This window comes from Apostichopus japonicus, chromosome 12 (genome assembly GCF_037975245.1).
Source record: "Apostichopus japonicus isolate 1M-3 chromosome 12, ASM3797524v1, whole genome shotgun sequence".
NCBI classification, from domain to species: Eukaryota; Metazoa; Echinodermata; class Holothuroidea; order Aspidochirotida; family Stichopodidae; genus Apostichopus; species Apostichopus japonicus.
In genome coordinates, this window is record NC_092572.1 from 33471959 (window position 1) to 33492560 (window position 20602).

General features: G+C 37.7%; 2 protein-coding genes across 5 annotated transcripts in view; one reads left to right on the plus strand and one right to left on the minus strand.

Annotated features, from left to right (window-relative positions):
- The window catches only part of LOC139977744 (uncharacterized), an 831623-nt gene that overhangs the window by 635220 nt on the left and 175801 nt on the right, over positions 1–20602 (minus strand). The window lies entirely within an intron of this gene.
- LOC139977735 (uncharacterized) overlaps positions 7226–20602 on the plus strand; it is a 41175-nt gene continuing 27798 nt past the window's right edge. For 3 of the 4 annotated variants that reach the window (XM_071987296.1, XM_071987294.1, XM_071987295.1), the window contains exons 1-3: positions 7229–7499; positions 10718–10790; positions 15944–16745. In XM_071987296.1, the coding sequence (XP_071843397.1) occupies positions 10759–10790; positions 15944–16745 (834 nt within the window). In that variant the 5' untranslated portion in view covers positions 7229–7499; positions 10718–10758. Of the gene's footprint in view, positions 7500–10717; positions 10791–15943; positions 16746–20602 lie in introns of all 4 variants that reach the window. The other variant, XM_071987297.1, reaches the window with a different exon arrangement.

Consider the following 20602-nt stretch of genomic DNA (forward strand, 5'->3'; position numbering starts at 1 on the left):
GCTGTGAAGCGGGGGATTCATTAATAAGTAAATGGAAAATAACAACAATCATGATGATGAAACAGTTTTGAGCTTCAGGCAAACATTACCAAATTTATATATACTTGAAATCAAGAATGAAACTCAGTATTTTGTTATTTTTTATACATGCCCAACTCGAGCATTAATGGGACATTCCATTGGCAGACAATATAATGCCCATTTTATTTTGGGAAAAGAACAAAATTCTAGATGCAAACGACACCTTGACATCTTGTTTCTAATTCAAATTGTGGTTGCTTGATTGTAAGCTGTGTTTTCTATTTAATTTTTCTTGTTGTTTTGTCCTTGAAAACTTATACATTTTTTAATGTCGACTTTATGTAGCTATCATGTTTCTCTGTATTTCATCACCCGATACTCATAGCTAGTACAGTAACTACTCTTCATGTTCCACAACCGTGCAACAGTATCTACTGTGCTGTGTTTGCAACACGGTAACAAATGTTACAGGTGGCACAGGTTACACGTTGAACTAAGAGACCGACAGGTGAAAATTTGCAGTAATTTATTTATTTATTTTTAATTTTAATTTTTTTTTTTTTTTTTTAAATTTGCAGTAAGAAAAAACTTACAGTAAGTATCGGGTGATATCATAGAATTTCATCACAATGAACCTTTTGTAATATAACTATTAATATTTTCCTCAGTGAATAGGTGAGTTTATAAATATGGTTAAGACATGCATTGTCAGCTGACTTGCTGTGATGATGTCATCATTCACTCTGCTGTTTTGCCATTTGCATATCATGAAATGACACCCAATAACAAATCTGTGTTGTACAAAATGCTACAAGGATCCAGTTTTGACCCAAAGATACAGAAATTTCTTCCATTTTTACCAAGCAATCTACTTCAGCCACCGGAATATACCTTTAAAAGCCATATTAGCAACTATATCGGATTGGTTAACCATCCTGAATTAAGTATGTTCAATACATATACTATACTTGCATGGTTGTGTAATATAAGATCATCAATACAACCACATACATACAACCAGACACTTCTGAACTTAGGTACCTACATCGAATGTTCTAATACCTTTGCCATCCCATCGTCCAAAACATTTCCGTCTTAAATCAGACTTTAACAGCAATCCAAAATAGTTTTCAAGTATTTTGTTCAGTAGCCTACAGTTTTTCAAATGTGTTTGTGAATATTGGATTTCCTAAGAACTAAATTTCGAGTTTGAAACCCAGTAGTTAAGAATATTAGTGTCATAGAACACCTACAAATCTTTGCTTTGTGCATATTTGCGACTGTAATACACACAGTGGTCAAGTATCAATACTTGAAGCTCCTATACTCTCCCTAAAGGCGGGTTAATTGTTTAACAAGTCTCATCTCTATACATTATTCTTTAATTAATGTATATTTATTGTCTATTTAATCATATTCCTCCATTCTATAAGACAATAACATATATCAAAAGTGAATGTCCAGTTTTTTATTCTTTTCTTCCGTTATTTTTTTTTTTAATTTTCTACTCTTTAATGTTTTCGATATAACATCGTACACATATGTCCTTACCACTACAGGCTACTCTCTATCCTACAGTTGCCTTTCTTTCTCCTTCTTGTTTGTTTATTTCTTTGTTTCTTTTCGTTTTCCCTTCTTTTTGTATGTTCATCATCTCTGACATCAAGAGCGTTGCCATAGTGATTTTCATATATTCCTAGTCATTTTCAGACATTCATGTGAGCAGTTACGACCAACGTTCAATTTGTCTACCAATCGAAGCTGAAACAGTCTATATATCATCCCGTGAAATACAATACAAAGAGAGAGGATTTTGATTAATTTTCTTGTCGTGGGTTACCGTTTGATTACTGGTGAATATTTTTCACCAGGCAATTCAAAGTGGAGATTAAAAGTCAAGCAAACTGTCAGAATGAGAACAGCAAGATTACTTCTCCTTGATTTTCCGTCATGGATGGTTGTTTTATAAGCGTTCGTCTCGACATAAAATAGTTCTCAATAAAGTTGTTTGTCATCACAGTTAATGCGAAGTCATGTGCACTTTTTTGCCAGCATTTTGTGTTATAACAGTAGAGTGGTTAATAGAGTAGCATATAGTCTATACGGTATTGTTATATAGGAATATAAAGGAGTGGTGGTTGTTGGAGTCATTACCAGCAGAACACTTTGCATTGTTTATCAATTATTACATAAAGTCACAACATTCACCGTTGTATGTTGATGTACAATCATGTTACAGAACCAATAATGTGATGTAGAAGCTGTGCTGATGAAATACACACCTTTGCATGGTATGTGCTGATGAATGCAGAACATTGCATAGTATGAACCTCCGAGAAATATGTCACATAATCGGCCTGGATCAAACATTCCTACTCTTCATTCTAAAGAGTTAGAAAGTCACTCTCCTAAGATGACCAAAAAACATCTCTCTATCAAGGGAGAGTATGTGACTGTCTGTTGATATGTATAGTAGAAACTAGAAAGTTTTGCTCTAAAAAACTTTGACTGTTGTCATTCGTCGAGAGTTGACTAACTAGCTATTCTTCATCCTTTAATTAGAGTTTCAATCCCTAAAGGTGAAAGTTTCGTCAGCCTATGAAAATGCAGAAAATGACTCATTAAGTCTTTAGTTTTATCCAAAGAAACTTCAAATGCCATTTCTTAATCACCATGTCTCGGTGTCCTCATTGAAGTTAAGTTAATATTTATTTATTTCATTTCATTTTGTGATTATTGTTGTTCAAATATAACTATAAGATTTTCCCCAATATTTCATGTCAAGTTCTCTACATTGACATAACTCTTGAACATCATTTGCTCTCCACTCGTTAAAAATTTACGAAAGAACAAATTTCAAATATTTTTTACATTGTTTATTGTATATATGTGTACGTGCGTTTAAGGAATGCTACATCCCTCCGATTAATTGTTACTAAAGCTTAATGAGAGTCGAAAGAGAGCTTACTATTCTACTTTCTTAAATGTAATTGACTATCTTTTTATATTCTAAAGACATGTTTGCATGCATGTACAGTATATAGGCCTACACATGAATTGAGTATATCTAATGTAATATATTCTATTTTGTGCGATCGTGATTTAACATACATCAACAATTATATGTTTCGTTTTGTGTTTATTTTGCCTGCTGTTAATGTCGTCAGGTAGCATACTGCATATTCTGTCGGTCGATCATCCGTGTTTTTTTTTCATTTTAATGTAATACTTTTGTAGAATACAATAACAGGTTACGAGTCACCTGCTAAATTTGTAAGAATTTCGATAGAGCAGGGCTTTCCAACCAGAGACCTATCTACTCATCTGATTATATTTCAACTCCCTGGTTTTACATCGTAAGTCTTCCGGATTAAGATAGAGACAATCCCACGGTCTCCGATTTGTATTTCCTAATCCACTTTGTTTTGCAGGCAATTGTATGAAAAGCTTCTGCCATCGTGTTCTGCATCGCTAACGTTAGCGCGAATACCATAGTATTATATAGCCTACATTCCGTTGCGCTGGTTGCCGTATAAGACCCCAACATACTTCTACAGCACAGTATTTTTCACCAGATATTTCCTAAGTTAGATTTTGCTTTATTTCCCCTGATTTGTTTTGGGTGGGGATTGTTTAAAATCTCTCTATTTTAGTTTAAAACGAGGTCGAAGGTATGTCCCACAAGTGAATGCCAAGCTCGTCCTAGCTGCCTTTCGGTAGCTGATTCTCTGGTCTAAGCATGGTACTCGCAAATTTCAATACCCGAAAAGTTTCGATTTTGAGCCACACGAGAAAGTTTAGAATTATTGAATTTTTTCAGCCTTCCCAATCTACTCCCCGTCTCGAAATCGCCGTAATTCACCAGCGAATTGCTGAAATGTGTTGCTACCCTTACACGCTTTAACCTTCAAGCATAAAAAACAGCGCTAAAGTCTGCAACTATCCTGAAAATTCAAGTCAGTACTGCAGGCGCTCTCATAGCCTGACACTTTTCCCAAGAGTGGTTAGCCTATTGGACGGATGTACAATCACTGACTTTATTGTGTTAGGCTACGGTACCAACATCAACCAATAACAATGGTCCAGACTGCAGCATCTCCCACACGTCTAATAAAACTCGCACGAAAACCAGTTCATGTATTAGCTAAAAGCTACTACCTTAACCGGATTGTGAGAGGCGGGATATACGAACAAGACAGCAGCCTAGTTTTCATATCGAGTGACTAAAACGTCTCCTAGCATAGTCAAGAACTTTAAGGATTCTTAAGCTTGCCAAATGCATCATGGGGGAAGTTACTAGTTAGGGAAACAACCCTTGTAACTACCCTCTCTCTCTCTCTCTTACCGCACGGGAGCATCAGGAAATGCAAGTGTAATTCTTTTTTAACTGTCGTTCTTCGTCTTCCGTTTTTTTCGTTCATTTTTCTGCACCACGATTGCTTACATTCATGTGTGATAAACCCATAGTTTTTAATTTTCGAAAACCTGAAAAAGTAATCCTTTCTTGGTGAATTATATCATCCTTCTAGTACCCAGCCTGTCCAGGCACTCAAGTAGATTTATCTGTACCTTACTCATGTGTTTTACCTCTTAATATGTGACAATCATATACACGTGTAATCGTAAGTATGGATGTGTACTCGGTCACCTATCCGGGACCTTGTACTCAAACTCATATTTGTACTAGGAACCTTGTACCCATATCAGTACCAGCATACTGGTCATTGGGGAACACGAACTTGCATATCTTTCCTACCTGTATAATAATGCAGTTTAGTATTGTTTGTGATGATTACTGGAGTAACGATGGTTTTCTGACTGATTGTCTGTATAGGCATAGGTTTATTTTCAAGCAAACTTCAATATAACATACCTCCAAATGTAACATGACTGCACATAGGTGTGCACAATTGTTTTCTACAAGAAGCTTGAATATTTTATGCACTTCGATTAGTTGGATTCATTACAAACAGTGGCGTGCGTGCACAAGGTGGGATGGTAATCACTGTCGCCCGCCGTCAGTCGTTTTTTGTTTTAATGTTTTATTGCGTTTAGTCGAAGAAGAATGAGACAACTCTTCTGGACCCAGGACGCCCAGGGGGAGAAGAAGATCGAGCTTCAATCTCACACAGAAGTCAAACCAAGTGTTTATTTAAACAAAACTGTGTTATTACCTAATAACAGACCTAATGTAAAGTTTCAGTATGCCACAGAATACACCACTTGACGTATATTTGTTACTTTCTCAAGGGAACCACCCAGCCCCTGCAAGAGGTTCGGCTTAAAATATACCAGGGTGTCACATCCCCCTTAATAATTGAAAAAAACCTTGATCCGTCTGGTCCTAACATTAACGTTATACCCCTATACTAATCAGTAAAGCATTCACCCCCCCCCCCCCCAAGGATTGAACACAACTTCGGCCCATTTCTTCTATGCGAAATAGACTAGCTTACAAACATCTGCTATATGAAAGTGTGGGTGTTATATACCAAAGGGTTAACGCCTCTTACAATTATATATGTATGTAGCCTATATATTTTAGATCTTCCTGCAAGCAGGAACTCGCGAAGAAGCCCCATTGGCTTATCAAAGCCGCAAGCTGATTGAAGTCAGTCTCTTAGATTCATATTTAACGCCCATGATTATGAATTTTCAACAACTCTGTAGCTGGACAACATACATTAATCTTGGAGTGACTCGAACTCGGGACCTTATGATTGAAAGGCACCGGCGTGAACCACCGAGCTACAGAAGAAATCATTACTTACGGGGTGATCGTGGGCTGGTTCCAAGTGTCCATCTCCTGACAGATATCTCAATGTTGCACACGTTCCTGCTCAACTGTACTAACATAATAGTTATGGTTTATATTAATCGTACTTAGAGCATAAACGTAGATGTATACAATATATAAGTAAGCAGCATAGCAACAATAACTCTTTAATTACTCGCAAAAAAAAATGTAACATACGTACAGAGTTGTTGTTCTATATTAGACATCATGAAACGCTACTTCACTTCGGAACGCATAATTTTAATACCAAGTTTCAAAGGATGTTGACAAATATACACGCAGTGGGACTTAATGAGGGCGTCCAAGAAACAATTGAACCAGCAGAGCCTAATATTGAGATTGAACCTCTGGAATAGCTTTGGACCAAGTTTGATCATTATCTTTAGCAGAAACATAATTTTTCAATATATACCTACAATACCTCATTCAAATTGTATCATCGATAACTAGTGTGGTTAATTCCCAACCAAAATAGTGTAACGGTAAGAAAGAGGAAATACGGTTGTCTAACTATTTCTAAAATAATTAAAGGTAACTTCTCAATAACAACTTCTCTCATTAAAACTGTTAACAATGAACCTACTACGGTACTTAACACTTTGACAATACATGTATTGCAAAAGTGTCGAAAAGAGTTTACCGCTTCCCATCTGAATAGATTTTGACCACTTAGAACAACGCTCCAAGAACTTCACGCTTAAACCTAATATATGTATATATGTATGTATGTATTGAAGATCCTCCTGTAAGCAGGACTCGCGAAGAAGCCATCATTGGCTTATCAAAGCCGCAAGCTGACCGAAGTCAGTCTCTTAGATTCATATTTATAACGCCCTGATTATGAAATATCAATTGTCAACAACCCTGTAACTGGACGACATACATTAATCTTGGAGTGACTCGAACTCGGGACCTTATGATTGAAAGGCACCGGCGTTAACCACTGAGCTAACACGCCACGCTTTACTTATTTTTTACTAATGTTTCTCTTATTAATGGAAGAGAGCAAAGACATGTTTGGCTAGAATGGGGTTTGAATCAGTGACCTCTGGGTTACAAACCCAGCGCTCTAACAGCCCGTAGTTGGTGGCGATCCCTATTTGGACATTTTTTAGTTGGGGCGCCAGTCAGAAGCCACAGTACAGTACATGCCGTGTAACCAGGCATCACGCCACAGTTCCATTCGATATGGCTTGCCATAGTCGTGTGGCTACACAATGAATATCATATATCCATTCTACTGTGAAACTGAATATTGAAAGGGGAAACACAGGAAAGGAAAATCTACACTAGTTGACTTGAATATACATTCCATAAATCTGCTAGTTTCCGTGTACGTGTACAAATGAACCTTTGAACCCAACTGTGGAGCTCAATGCACAGTCGCGTACGTGTACAGTGGGCGTCGTTTATCAGTCTCGCGATCAGTATTGATATGTACAGTGCTGTTCTGTGTAATAATCTGCTTCCATATTGCCTCTCTCACAACTCATTTCTATTTATCGTATTTCCATAACGTCGTTCTTACTACATTGAGGTAACTTCCTCCTCTTCGGGTTACATCAAGGTACTATTCGTGATCATTTTCAGCTCGGGTGTGTTTTAAGTTGACGAAGAGGGATTCAAATGATCCTTGGTTCACACGGCAACATCACACAAGTGAATTAGAGTAGCTTTCAATGTAAGTGTTACCCTTTCTGTGTGTATTACAGCAGTACACAGTTATTAGTATTTTGTCAATGGCTGTGGTTTAGAAGGTAGCGTTATGGGGTACTCCGGTAGCGGGTATACTGTGACACATAAGCTTAAAGGCATTGAAGACTCGCCCAAACCGCGTGCGGCCATCTGAAAAATCTGTTGCTTGCAAGTGACGTTTTGTTCGTGTCGCTACAAAATGCACACAGTACAGTAATGAAACGTGATACCTTTTTATCTTTAGCTGGACCTGAGATGTCCATCGCTGTATCGTTTGTATTGACCGCAGCTGTATGTATTGACTGTACCGTGTCTAATTACCGACGGTAGCAAGCTGGAGTTTCTGGAATCGATGTTGGTGTTTAACGCTTCTGCGACACCTCATTAGGTCAAATTACCTGCATTAGACGTTTCTTTTTGCGCGAGTCTTGAGAAAGATAGTCTATAGTATTAATTAACTAAGACCACCATCTTAATACACTGCTTCAAACGTTAGATATGGTTATTTCAATGTATACCCTTAACCTATAAACCGTTTCTACTACAGGAAGTGTAATTTAACAACTTCCTGCTCATTCCAAGTAATCAGTGGCGTCGCCAAAGGGGGGGGGGGGGGCAGGGGGCACGTGCCCCCTGGAAAACCGAGTGCCCCCCATCTGAGATTTGGGTTGGTAAAAATATATATATATTTTGTTATATTCAACTCCCATCATCTGAGTTGGTTTTTCATAAGGACAAAGAAGCACAGTAATTCGTATTTTCTTCAAATGAGCTGCGAAAAAAATGAAAAAAAGTTTATCCTTGAACGTCGGGTATCGAAGTCGTAACCCGCGCCATCACAACAGGTGTCGATATTTACATTGAATGTGTCAGTGCTCACGCCATACCAGCGGATATACAAGTCCGCTTCGCAAGCTACATGACTGTGAGAAGGGAGGGTACTGCAATATGTTGCCTTGGTCTGAGGTTGACAGGTTAGGAGCTGACGAAATGTGAGAATGTGAGGGTCCGCAGGCACCATACTTGCCTATATTTGTGGACCCATATATTAACCCTGTTGTGTAGGGGGAGCAGAGGTCATTTGAGGTCAGATGCTTGTATGAACAAATGGCGAATGTTCACACCTGCATACTGAGCCATACTCGATGTGTGATCAAACTTTGGATTGCATGGTGAGATCCCTGATAGGAGCCAATAACGATGCTGGAACCTGTTACATCTTAATAGATAATGGGAGAAAACGAGTAGGACAAGAAAGGAGTCGGGGGTCATGCACACATTTCAACAAATGTAGGTTCTATTGATAGGGTTAGGCATAATATCGATAGCATGTGGTTCATATCCTCTGCAAAATTCTGCGCCTTGTTAAAATCATTACCTCAAAAATAGCAATTTCTCGAGATATCTTCAGATCGAATTTAGCATCAAATGTGGCACCATTTTGCATCTAGCCCATCCTCCGTATGCGAAAATTTTCCAAAGGGGACGGGGGCAGTGGCGGCGGAACCAGGGGAGGGGGAAAATGCATTGTAAGCCCCCCAATATTTACCAAGGCTCCGAAACGTGCATCTGCCCATTTTTCAATGAATACTTGTCGATCTGCCCGATGCACACGTATACTAAATAGGTGTAATAATTTTAGTAAATGCTGGGGGGGGGGACCCTCGGCCCGTCCCCTGGCTATAGACCACATTGTCACCCCAACCGCGTCTTCACGCCCCGTGAAAAGTGGAAGCAGTGAGTGCGAGTACCGGTAAGCGAAACACAACTTCGTCTTAGGCCAATGACTTGCTTCATTTCAGCCAGTTCTCCAACATCCCCGTACTACACTCAAAAACGTCTTTGCGAGTACACTACGAGTAATAGATACTCTCCATCGAATATACAAATTACAATGTTTTTACAGACTTTTACGTGCAATCTGAGAAATTGCAGGCTTGAGACCCATATTTTAGGGCTAGGTATTCGCAGCATAAAACACTCGGAAAGTGCCGTTTCCGGCCATCTGGGGGTTTGAAAACCCAAAATGTTCTTGTACGCTCCGCGCCAACTAATGGTGGCGCTCCGCTTAGATAGTCTCTACACATTAGCCCCCCCTAATTTTCCCGTTCCGCCGCGCCTGGAGGGGGCACCCCCTCCCCTTAGACCCCTCCCCCAGGACGGCGATCCGTATCCAACTAAGTGTCCCCCATCAAATGCTGGTGCCCCCCTGTGCCCCCCCCCCCAGACTGAAAGTCTGGTGACGCCACTGCAAGTAATATGTGTTTCATCATGGCAGATGATCTTGACAAGCTTTGCATTCCTGTTATATGATGTTTACTTACATTATTAAATGTCATAAATTGTCTACTTATTAATTGTATTGTTTTTATCGGTGATTAAGTGATTCTTACATTGTGGAGAAAACACAAAAAATACAGACAATATAGACAACAACTGTTGCCAGATACGTTCATCAAATTTTGTGATGAATTAAGATTTCCAGTAATCATTTTAAACAATGAACTTCAGTTCAGCTATGGGAATATTCTTTGACTGGATTGATATTAGTATATCAGGTTTAAGTGTGAAGTTCTTATAGCGTTATTACTGTAGCTTACATATCACTCCATAATAAAACATTCACTCTTAGTGAGTGGTCAACCTCAATTCAGATGAAAAACTATAGACTCCTCTTGACGCTCTTGCAATGTAGGCCTATTGTCAACTCGTAAAATACTTAGTTCATTATTGGAAATATTAATGAGAGAACTAACATGTTTGCATCAATATATCTTACTGTTACACTATTTTGATAATGTATCATACTACTTATTTACCATACCATTTGAATCTGTATATGAGGTACATTTAAATGAAAAGAAAACAGATATTTCTACTTAATATAGTCGTATTTGATTGTACTTAGTTCAACACAGTAATTCTCCCAAAGGTGCAATCCCTTCTGGGACGCACCAATTTTATGCTGTATATTTCTCAGCATCAATGAAACCTTGTATTAAAATTATGTGTTCCGAAAGTAGCCTATTGAACATGTCTACATAGAACAACAACGCTGTGCGTTTGTTAGACATGTATATAGTTTTCAAACCCGTATATGTTAAAGGTGCAATGCTGTTTACTGATACGAAAGATAGAAACATTTTGCATTTGTATTGCATGATTAGTATGAACCTTTACTTAAGTACTATTATTTCGGTTTAGTTGAGCAGGATCGTGCGCAACTTTGAGAAATCTGTCAGAAGATGGACATTAGGAAGCCTCCCATCATCACACCGTAAGTAGTACCCTCTTTAGTAACCCGCTTTATGTGACCCTCCTCCCGCTTTACTGTCTTAATTCCCTCATTTCCCGTTCTCTTTAGACTAAAGGATACACCCATCTCCCTCTTCACAAATGCTTCATTCTAATATGTCATAATATATCCATGTGTTCCTTTCAATGATGCGACGGTTCATTTCTTCCCCAGTTCTTTTTTTCTTTAAGTTGCCGGAGTCATAAGGAATTTGTTTGATGTTGATGTTGTGTGTGGTATTTGGGCCGGTGCGTCCGGGTGTATGCAGCACTGTTTTAAACACAATAACTCAAAAAGTATGTGATGGCCGAAGTTGATGCATTGTATATGGATTTGTCTTTTAAGTTAGTAAAAGAACCCAATTGAAATTGGCGGATGCAAATGGACATACGAGGTCAACAGATGTCAAAGTCTGAAAACCTTATAAACGAGATAACTCAAGAAGGTAAACATCAAGCTCGGATGGACTTAATACTTGGTGTGTGCATTTACCTTACTGAGTACAATAATTTGTTGTTTTATATGGCGATTAAAGATCACTTGAGTTCAACACAGGTTACAGCCTGAAAACCTTGTAAACACTCTAAATTAAAGTTTAGATGAAATTCATACGTCGTATGTGAATCCATCTTAACTAGTTCAAGAAACTTATTATGTTCTAATGAGGTCCACAAATTAAAACATTGTAATAATAATAATAATAATAATAACAACACAAAACTTTTATATTAACATAACTCCAAAATTAAAACTTCATACGTTGTAAGTCACTTTACCTTAGTTGGTACAAAGAAAGAATTTTGTAATGTTGAGGTCAAAGCTCATGTGTGGTCAATAGTGGTCAACGTTTGATAATGTTTTTATGACAATGCCTCAAATATTGAAACTTGAATGTGTGGTATAGAGATCCATATTAGTGAGTACAAGAATCATTCTGTATTTATAGTGGAGGTCAAAGATCGTTCAAGGTTAATAGTGATGGAAGTCTGAGAATCATGTAAACACCATAACTCCAGAGGCGCAACTTAAATGAACTTCATAATTTGTAAGTAGATTCACCTGGGTCAATACAAATATAATGCTTTTTATGAGGTTAAAGGTCATTCTATATAAGACGTCAACGTCACTGATTCATTCAGGACTCGCCCGTGTGTAGAAACAAACAGGTATAATGGGCACACAGACCTTATAAATATAGTATTACTCACTGGTGAAATCTCAGTATTCATTAATGCGACCGTTAATCTAATTTTAAATTCTTTATCTCTCTTCATAATTAAGCAAGAGGGTTGCGCTCTCATATTTGAGGCTGTGTAATATGAATTTTAGAAATAATGAGAAAAAATGCGGAATTTATATATTTTGAAATTCAAAGGGAAGTCTTATAGTTTGTGTGTGTGTGTTAGGTTGTTCTGTTGAGATCCATTTCATAGTTACATGCAGTGCATTTGCTAATAAATGTAAACAGCCGTTTTCACTCTCTTGTGAGTTATACATGTGACACTGGCGGCAATAAGCTCGTTTTCAAAGCATCGTTTCCCGACAGCATATAGTCTTAAAGGAAACCTCACGACAGAGAAGAATATCAAACAACATTAACAAGTGAAATTCAAAACCTGTCGAAGTTTGAAACTGAAGCTAGAAGGATTATCCCGTATATAAGTACACAAAACCGTTGTATATCCATGTCACTATATACATCAGTGCCTGGACTGCTACGGTGCAGACGGAAATGGTGGTAACTAGAAACATGCAGAAAAAAAGTCATCTCTGAGGTAAATAAGTAGGTCCATCTATTGGCGACGGACAAGACTTAGATACTGGCAGCTTTGTTTAACTTCACTAGCTTAGACAGAGAAATGGCTTAGGGGCGTGGCATACGGTACAATTTATCGTTCCCCTCTGTTTTTTTGCTAGCGATTCATCGGTGTCTGCGAAAAATATCGAATCGGTCAAAGAAACATCGGGATCTTGATAACCGGTTCATTGATTTACATTAAAAGAATCATCATGTAAACTGCTTAACCGTCAAATATATTCGAAAGAGACCCGGTGGGGTTTAGAGGGCCAAGCCCTCAGACATTGAAGCGTTTTGAAATATTTAAGTGGCGTAATAGCAAGGAGCAACAGCCCCCCCCCCCCCAATATTTTTTCGCTTTACTTACCATTTTGTTGGGTGTACGAGGAGACGTATTTCATTGTAACTGTACGTAGCTAAGGAAGTGATTTTTTTTTTTATGCGTTGACTTTGGCGGATGGGTGAAAGGTTATTTTATTTTCGTTGGGATCCGCCTTAAGTACCAAACTATTTACGCCGCGGTGTTATTTCTTCTTAAGGGGATCATTCCTGTGGAATGTTTTTTTTAGCCCTAGTGTCCAGGTTCTGTGAAGGTTTGGATATTCTTATTCTCGAATAGCGCTTTGAAACACACACATATATTACTTTTCAGAGAGAATTTGTTTTATATCACCGGAATTTGTTTAAAGCCCTGGTGGGGGGGGGGGGTGACGAATTCACCGGAAGTTGTTAAAGTGTGAGAAATTCCTTCGCAGAGACTTGCAAGCATAACAATAAATGTGAGGGAAAGGAATTACTTTTACATTTAGGGTACTATAAGGTAGTGGTTTCATTTAATTGTAATTCCGATTTGATATTAGTGAACACAATCAAGTGCTGAAATACTAACCAAGAGACAAACCGCACCGCTCCAACACCCCTCAAGGGGTGTAAAACCAGCCTGAATTAGGTGTGATTGCCCCACTGCTCCCCTTGATTGGTTGAATGTATGCTCCGTATGATCCAATCAAACATTAATGTATCATTTTACTTTTATTATTGATCTTATTGAATAGATGTCATACGGATAAAAGCCAAGTTTATCTATGAATGATTAGCCAAGTTTATAATTTACCATTAACGTACCATTAATGTAGTTTGTCCTATAAATGTGGTATTTGTATGATTTGATTTGATTAGTGAACAATGAAGAGCTGTAGATATTTTAAACGAAGTATAAGTTACCTATAGGCATTTCTCATGCCATATACAACCGTATATGTCTTTCAAATATCCATATTACATTGAACCACATGGACCTTTACGTATGACCCCTTCCACAAATCTATCTTATATGGTTCGCATTTCGGGTTTGGAGCTTAGAGAACAGATTAACGTCGTACATGGGCAATATCATAAATTTTGGTAATTCACTACAGTACTCGTAATATTTGAAATTCCCTTCTGAATGGGCTTCTTCGTGAAGGATATAAGCGTAGGAAAGCGGGCCTTTTGTTCATGGAAATGCACTTTCTATTTAAGCCTATATTTGATAAGAATGTGACGTCCTCTACTGCGAAAAGCACCTTGCGGCCGCTTTGTAGGGTGTTAAACTTGATTTGATAATGAATTGTGGAAGCCCGCCATCTATTATACATTACCGCTTTATTTACATTTATTAATCCAGCACACAAATTGCTATAGCGCCATCGATTTTAAAACTTTCGCCCGTTGTGTCTGTTTGCAAAATCGTGCGGATGTCCTGGACCAGTTCTTTTCTGTTAGGTGTTGTGCTTCTGATAGTTGGCCAAGTGACAGGTATCTTCCGACCAAGAGAAATTAATTAAAGAACTCTCTCAAAATAGGAAGAAGGATCAGTATAGGGCGATATTGCTACGCATGCTGCAGAAAACAGAAAGCTTTGTGGAGAATTAAGGTACTCAAAGGTCGGTATAGACTCCGTAAGAATTCTTACTGAATGGTACGTAGTAAATAGCTATATTGCCACCTATTTTTAATTACTATAACGATCCTAGCTGTTCTTTTGTTAATCTTTCCTGTCTTTTTACATTGTAATTTGCTTATTATTGTTGATTTATTTGCACGATTCTCGAGAATCGTTTAATTATTTAGCATTGGCGAAAGGAATGAACGGGTGGCGGCGGGAGTGTAAGGGGGAGGGGTGGGGAGGGGGCCTCGAATTTTCCTGTCATTCTTTTTCATTTCTTTAATTATTGACCTACCTTGCGCGGGGAAGGGGGGGGGGGGACGGGGTATATGCATATTTTACAAGGAACAATTATAGCTCTCACGCCTAACATTTTTATGTTTGTTTAATAATTTCCCTACAAATCACAGCATAACGTTATCGTGCCATTTTTTTCCGTGATCCAGGCGCTCTACAAATTAAAGGCCGTTCCACGGGCCAATCCCATACAAAAAAAGTCCTGCATATATATAATAAAAAAAGTCCTGTGTATATGTAACAGGATTCCTTCCAAACGTACAAGAATCCTTCATATGCATGCAGGATTCCATGATGCATGTACAGGAATCCTTCAAAAGCATGCAGGATGTTGCCAAATCCTGGCATAAATCCTGCATAAAATCGGCCCGCAGCTGGATCCTGCAGGATTTTATGCAGGACTTTTTTGTATGGGATCGCCTCACACGGAACGTACAGATCTGAGCTCGCATTTAGAGCGAAATTCCTCTCAACATACTCGATCCGTTAATTGATTGTTTATAGTCGTTTGCTTATTTGCTTATCATATAGTTGTCTACAATTTATTAAAATTGGCCTTCTGTACATTTTTCCTGTTAATTGTTTCTTTTTTACGTTCTTTTTTATAATTTGCACAGGGAGGGTCAGCCTGAGAATATAATAAACATAATCACCAGCTTCTGAGTAACCTAATTAAGCCCTCGCTCCTCACTGATCCACAATTATTTTATTGTTTGTTTCTTAATTTTAATAATTAATAAATCACAGCATAATGTTCACCCGTGATCCGGGTGCTCGCTTATACTGTATGTCATATGAATTGATACACTCAATCGTGTAAATAGCTATTTCCATATCCCAGAGCTCGTGTTTAGGGCGAAATTCCTCTCAACATGTTCGCAAAAAATACTCGATCCGTTAGTTTGTTTAGTTGTTTGTTTATTTCTTTATTTCTTTTTTATTATTTAGTATTGGGAAGGATGCTTCAGCTTCCGTTATTTTCTTGTTTTTGTTATGAAAACGTTCATTCTCCAGCGACTATATGCATAGTGTATGATAACATTCTCCGTTACCATGGACACGGCCTTGTAAACTTGACCTAATATTGTACTTTTTTTGCCTTGTATATTAAAGAGTTCATCGTACGCAGTTGCCCAGGTTTACCGGTGAAGTCGGCTGGGAGTTGCAAGATGTGACGGTGGATTCTACCAAAATTGCTGTTAGCGGTTACAACGAAGTCACAGGGACATCATTCATAGACCTGTTTGCATTAAATATTCCTGATTCTTCGACGCCATTTATAACTCGGTTTTATTCTAAAGAATTTAAGAATCCTTCAAGATGGCGGCCTCGTTGTGTTTCATTCTTGGATGATTCTCGTATAGTCACTGTGTGTGGTGATCAGTTGGATGTCTTCAATATCAAGACAGACGACATACCCACACACAGTGATCTGTTACGCGGTGGACCAGCCAACTGTATGACTGTCAGAGAGGGAGAGATATTTATTGGTTTGTCTCCTAACGAGGTGATTGTGTTTGATTTTAGTTTAAATAAAATCAAGACAATCACCTTGGAAGGATTAGTAAGTGATTATCCTTTAGATATAACAGTCTATGGAGATAATCTGTTTATATCTACACTCAGGAATACTAGAGCCATTAGATACAACATGGAGGGAGTGATGTTACATGAATACAACACACCAGACTACCCATCTGCATACAGTATCACTGTAAGCAGTGAGTTTGGTCTGGTGTTTGTATCATGTTGGTCTCTCCCTGTTGATGCTGTTGTTGTTTACTCTCTCTCTGAGAATCATACATTGTTTACTTTCCGAGTTATTAATGAGTCGTTGATTAGAATCAGGATAAACGATGTAAACAGGTTGATGTTTGCAACAACAATAGAAGGAATACTGGATGTATACAGCACAGTAAGTACAGTAGGATAGTGTAAAAAGGTAAACATAGGAATTTTATTTTACATCTAGAATAATGAAAATAGGCTAGAAAAACTACCAAGTTAGGTATCAGTGACTGCGAACATTTCTGTAGATTACGTTTATTTGTACTGTTTTTGCGAGTCTTGGAAATAATATGAAATTTGGGACTCAAATTTTTAGTTAAAATTTTGTTTCAAATTTCAAACTGCTGATTGAGAAATACAAAGTAAATACTTTAGGGAGTTTTATATCAAATATGAATTAGTGCCATTTTTTTTTCATTTCACAGTACACAATCCAGCTTGTTAAGATTAGGTAATCTGATACGAGCACCTCCTAAGAGCACACTTTTTGCTATTTTGTGGCAATATCAATAAATTTAGAGAAAAAATGAGAAGAACATTTACGATTGAAGTAGCAAAACCTCTCATAGCAATTACATACATACAGCACAGGGCGAATAAATTCCAAAATCCTCTGAAATTACTTGCATTATAAAAATCTGTGTTGACCTCCAATAGAAACATATTTGAGTTTGGTGCATACGAACATCTCCTAAGAGCACACTTATTGCTATTTTGTGGCAGTATCAATAAATTTAGAGAAAAAAATGAGAAGAAAATTTTAATAGGATTGAAGTAGCAAAACCTCTGATAGCAATTACATACATACAGCACAGGGTGAATAAATTCCAAAATCCTCTGAAATTACTTGCATTATAAAAAACTGTGTAGACCTCCAATAGAAACATATTTGTGTTCGGTGCATACGAACATCTCCTAAGAGCACACTTATTGCTATTTTTAGGCAATATGAATGAATTTAGAGAAAAAATGAGGATACAATTTTAATTGGATTAAAGTAGCAAAACCTCTGATAGCAATTACATACATACATCACAGGCTGAATAAATTCCAAAATCCTCAGAAATTACTTGCATTATAAAAAGCTGTGTAGACCTCCAATAGAAACATATTTGGGCTCGGTGCATACGAACATCCCCTATGAGCACACTTATTGCTATTTTAAGGCAATATGAATGAATTTAGAGCAAAAATGAGAAGAAAATTTACACATAATACTTAGCTATAATGACTCCTGATAAGACATTGGCTAATTAACAGCAACAAATGACTGTCAAGTTTGGGAGCGGGAAATTTTGCAGTACTAAACTCTAACAGGGAAATCCCTCATCTAGTATTAATAACAACAACAAGTAGCACTCTTACCACTTCGGCCCATTTGCAACTTTTGACTTAGACAACAGGTTGCCATGGCAACAAACACCTTTGTTTAGGCTGCATGTACCTCAGCGACCTCTTGTACTAAAAGTAGGCTACAAAGCAGAGACTATATCATATAGAATATCAGCTTTATCAGATCTGATGGAGTCTGTACCAATTAAGAGTGACTATCAGGGCTGCTAATACTTGCTAACATTTTAACAAAACCGTAATAGAGCCCCAGTCCTATCTACTAAAATATATTACTACAACTCTTTCAACCCAGAAGTTGATGGAAAGTTCAGCAAATCCTGTCACCATGGCAACTAGTAAAAGTGCAGCATTGCATCATGGGATCTAAACATAGCTCGAATAGGCGACACTTAGTACTAACTGAACAATAAATATGAGTGCATTAGAGTGACGGGTAATGCTCGACATAATCACAGCAATACAATAAAACTAATAAATATCCCAATGTTGGACCAATAACCTGAAGCACTTTCATTTCTCTCACATTAATTCAATGTAGGTTAGGACATAACCGTACACACATTATTGCTGAGGGCATATAAGTGATCAACCCTGTAAACAGCTATTAAACAATGTTCAGTTAAAATGATACAGAATTTACACACATTACAATAGAAATTACTGTACCTGTAGACTCACTATAGCTGTTACAGGTATTAATTCCTAAATAATAAATACATTCTTTGTGCATTCTGCCATCATAGGAGATCAATATACTAATTAATTCCAAATTACACTTAATAAGGGCTGGTACTCTGTGTGCACATTGCTATCACAGAACTAACCTGCATAGTGCATACATTCACAGGTAACATACAGAAGGTATGCACAATGAAACTGACTAGGCTCCTAAGGGGTTTGGGGCAAAGTTGAAAGATGAACTCTTTACCTGTATTGAAATTAATGTAACTAATTTCTAACAGTCTTCTAGCTTGTCTCTACTGCAGATGCATGGCAGCTTGGAGTGTCTTGATGAATGGTAGAGTTGCTTGCAAACTTAAGTGTTTTTTAGAAATTTAAAACAAAGAAGCTTTGAGAGAAATTATTTTTCCCACCCTACTAGACAAGATTTTACTTAAACCTTGGTCACATATTTTTCAGAAAGTAGGCAAACTGTCTTCCCAAAACCTTTAACTTATTTCTCCAGAGATTACAGTAGACAGAACATGAAATAACTCTTATAACTATAAAGATTTAATCAAGAATGAAACAAAGCCTGACCTATGAGTACTGGATTTGGAACTACACCTGTCTCCCACCAAATTCTTAAGATAACATCAGAGAAACCTTTGACACTTAAAGGAATTCTTTAGGGCAGTCTATTGGGTCTCTGAAAAAAAAATCCATAATATTATCATCGCCACAGTCCTAGTTTTGGGATGTTTTCATCCTATGATTCAGGAGAAGTGAATTTTTGAACCTCGCGCATAACTTAATCTAATATGATTGAACATTGGAGAGAGACGGTGACGTCATCGCGTCACTTCATTCAGGGGATTGCAGGGACGCTGTCATTAGCAAGCTACACTGTAGCCAGGAAAATTAAAATTGCTGAAAGTAAAATAGGGTTTAGATGGAAATTTCCCTGTGAAGTTGCAAGTTAGCAACCTTTTGTAGAGCTAAAACTTTCCAGAGATCCCTAACTAGTTTTTCTTCATAAAATGTTCAATGTTGTTCAGATATTTGTTATTTGTGAGATTTTTGGTTCCTTGCTTTAGCAAAAGGAACCTATGTAGTCAGGTTTGTGCGCGTGCGTGTGTGTGTGTGTCTGTGTGTGCGTCTGTGACACTTGCTTGGGTACACTGGTCAAGGTCAGTTAGAGGCCAAAAACCCAAAATATTCAAACTGCAATAACTCCCAGTGCCAATGTGCGACAAGGTTGATATTTTGGGACAAGTTGTGAACTGGTTAGGAGAACATTTTGAAATGTAACATTTATGTGATCCGAGGTCACCAAAGGTCAATTAATGTTAAAAAACAAGTATTTTTGCGATAACTTGAGAACAAATTGTCCGTTAGGGTTGGGAGTTGCTTCAATGTAATCCAATTGTCGACCCGCATCTGGGTGACCCTTGACCTCAATTTGACTTCTGGTGACCTTTCAGTGTTTTGGGGATTTTTACAGTTTTGATGCTATTTTCAGATGTCAAAGGTACCTTCTGATCATAAATGTCAATAGGTTGACCCCGTGTGACCTTTGTGTGTGAAGATACAATGGGTCAAAGTTTTCGTTCGGAGTTAGGATGGCTGTACAGACTTTTCGTGTTGACTTTTGGAATCAGGAGATCAAACTACATCTGAAACCAAGGTCAAAAGGTCAAAGGTCACATTAGAAAAAATGTGCTTATTTTGGGAGATAACGGGTGAAAAAGAAAATTTTTGGTTTTGATGCTAGATTTGAATATCAAAGGTACCTTCCGATCAAAAATGTCAATGGGTTGACCCCAGGTGACCTTTGTGTGAAGTTATACAAGGTCAAAGTTAATGTTTAGATATTTAATGCAATTAACTCCCAGTGCCAAGGTCTGACACGATTGATATTTTGGGACAAGTTGTGAATGGGGTGGTGGAACATTTTTAAACTTAACGGTC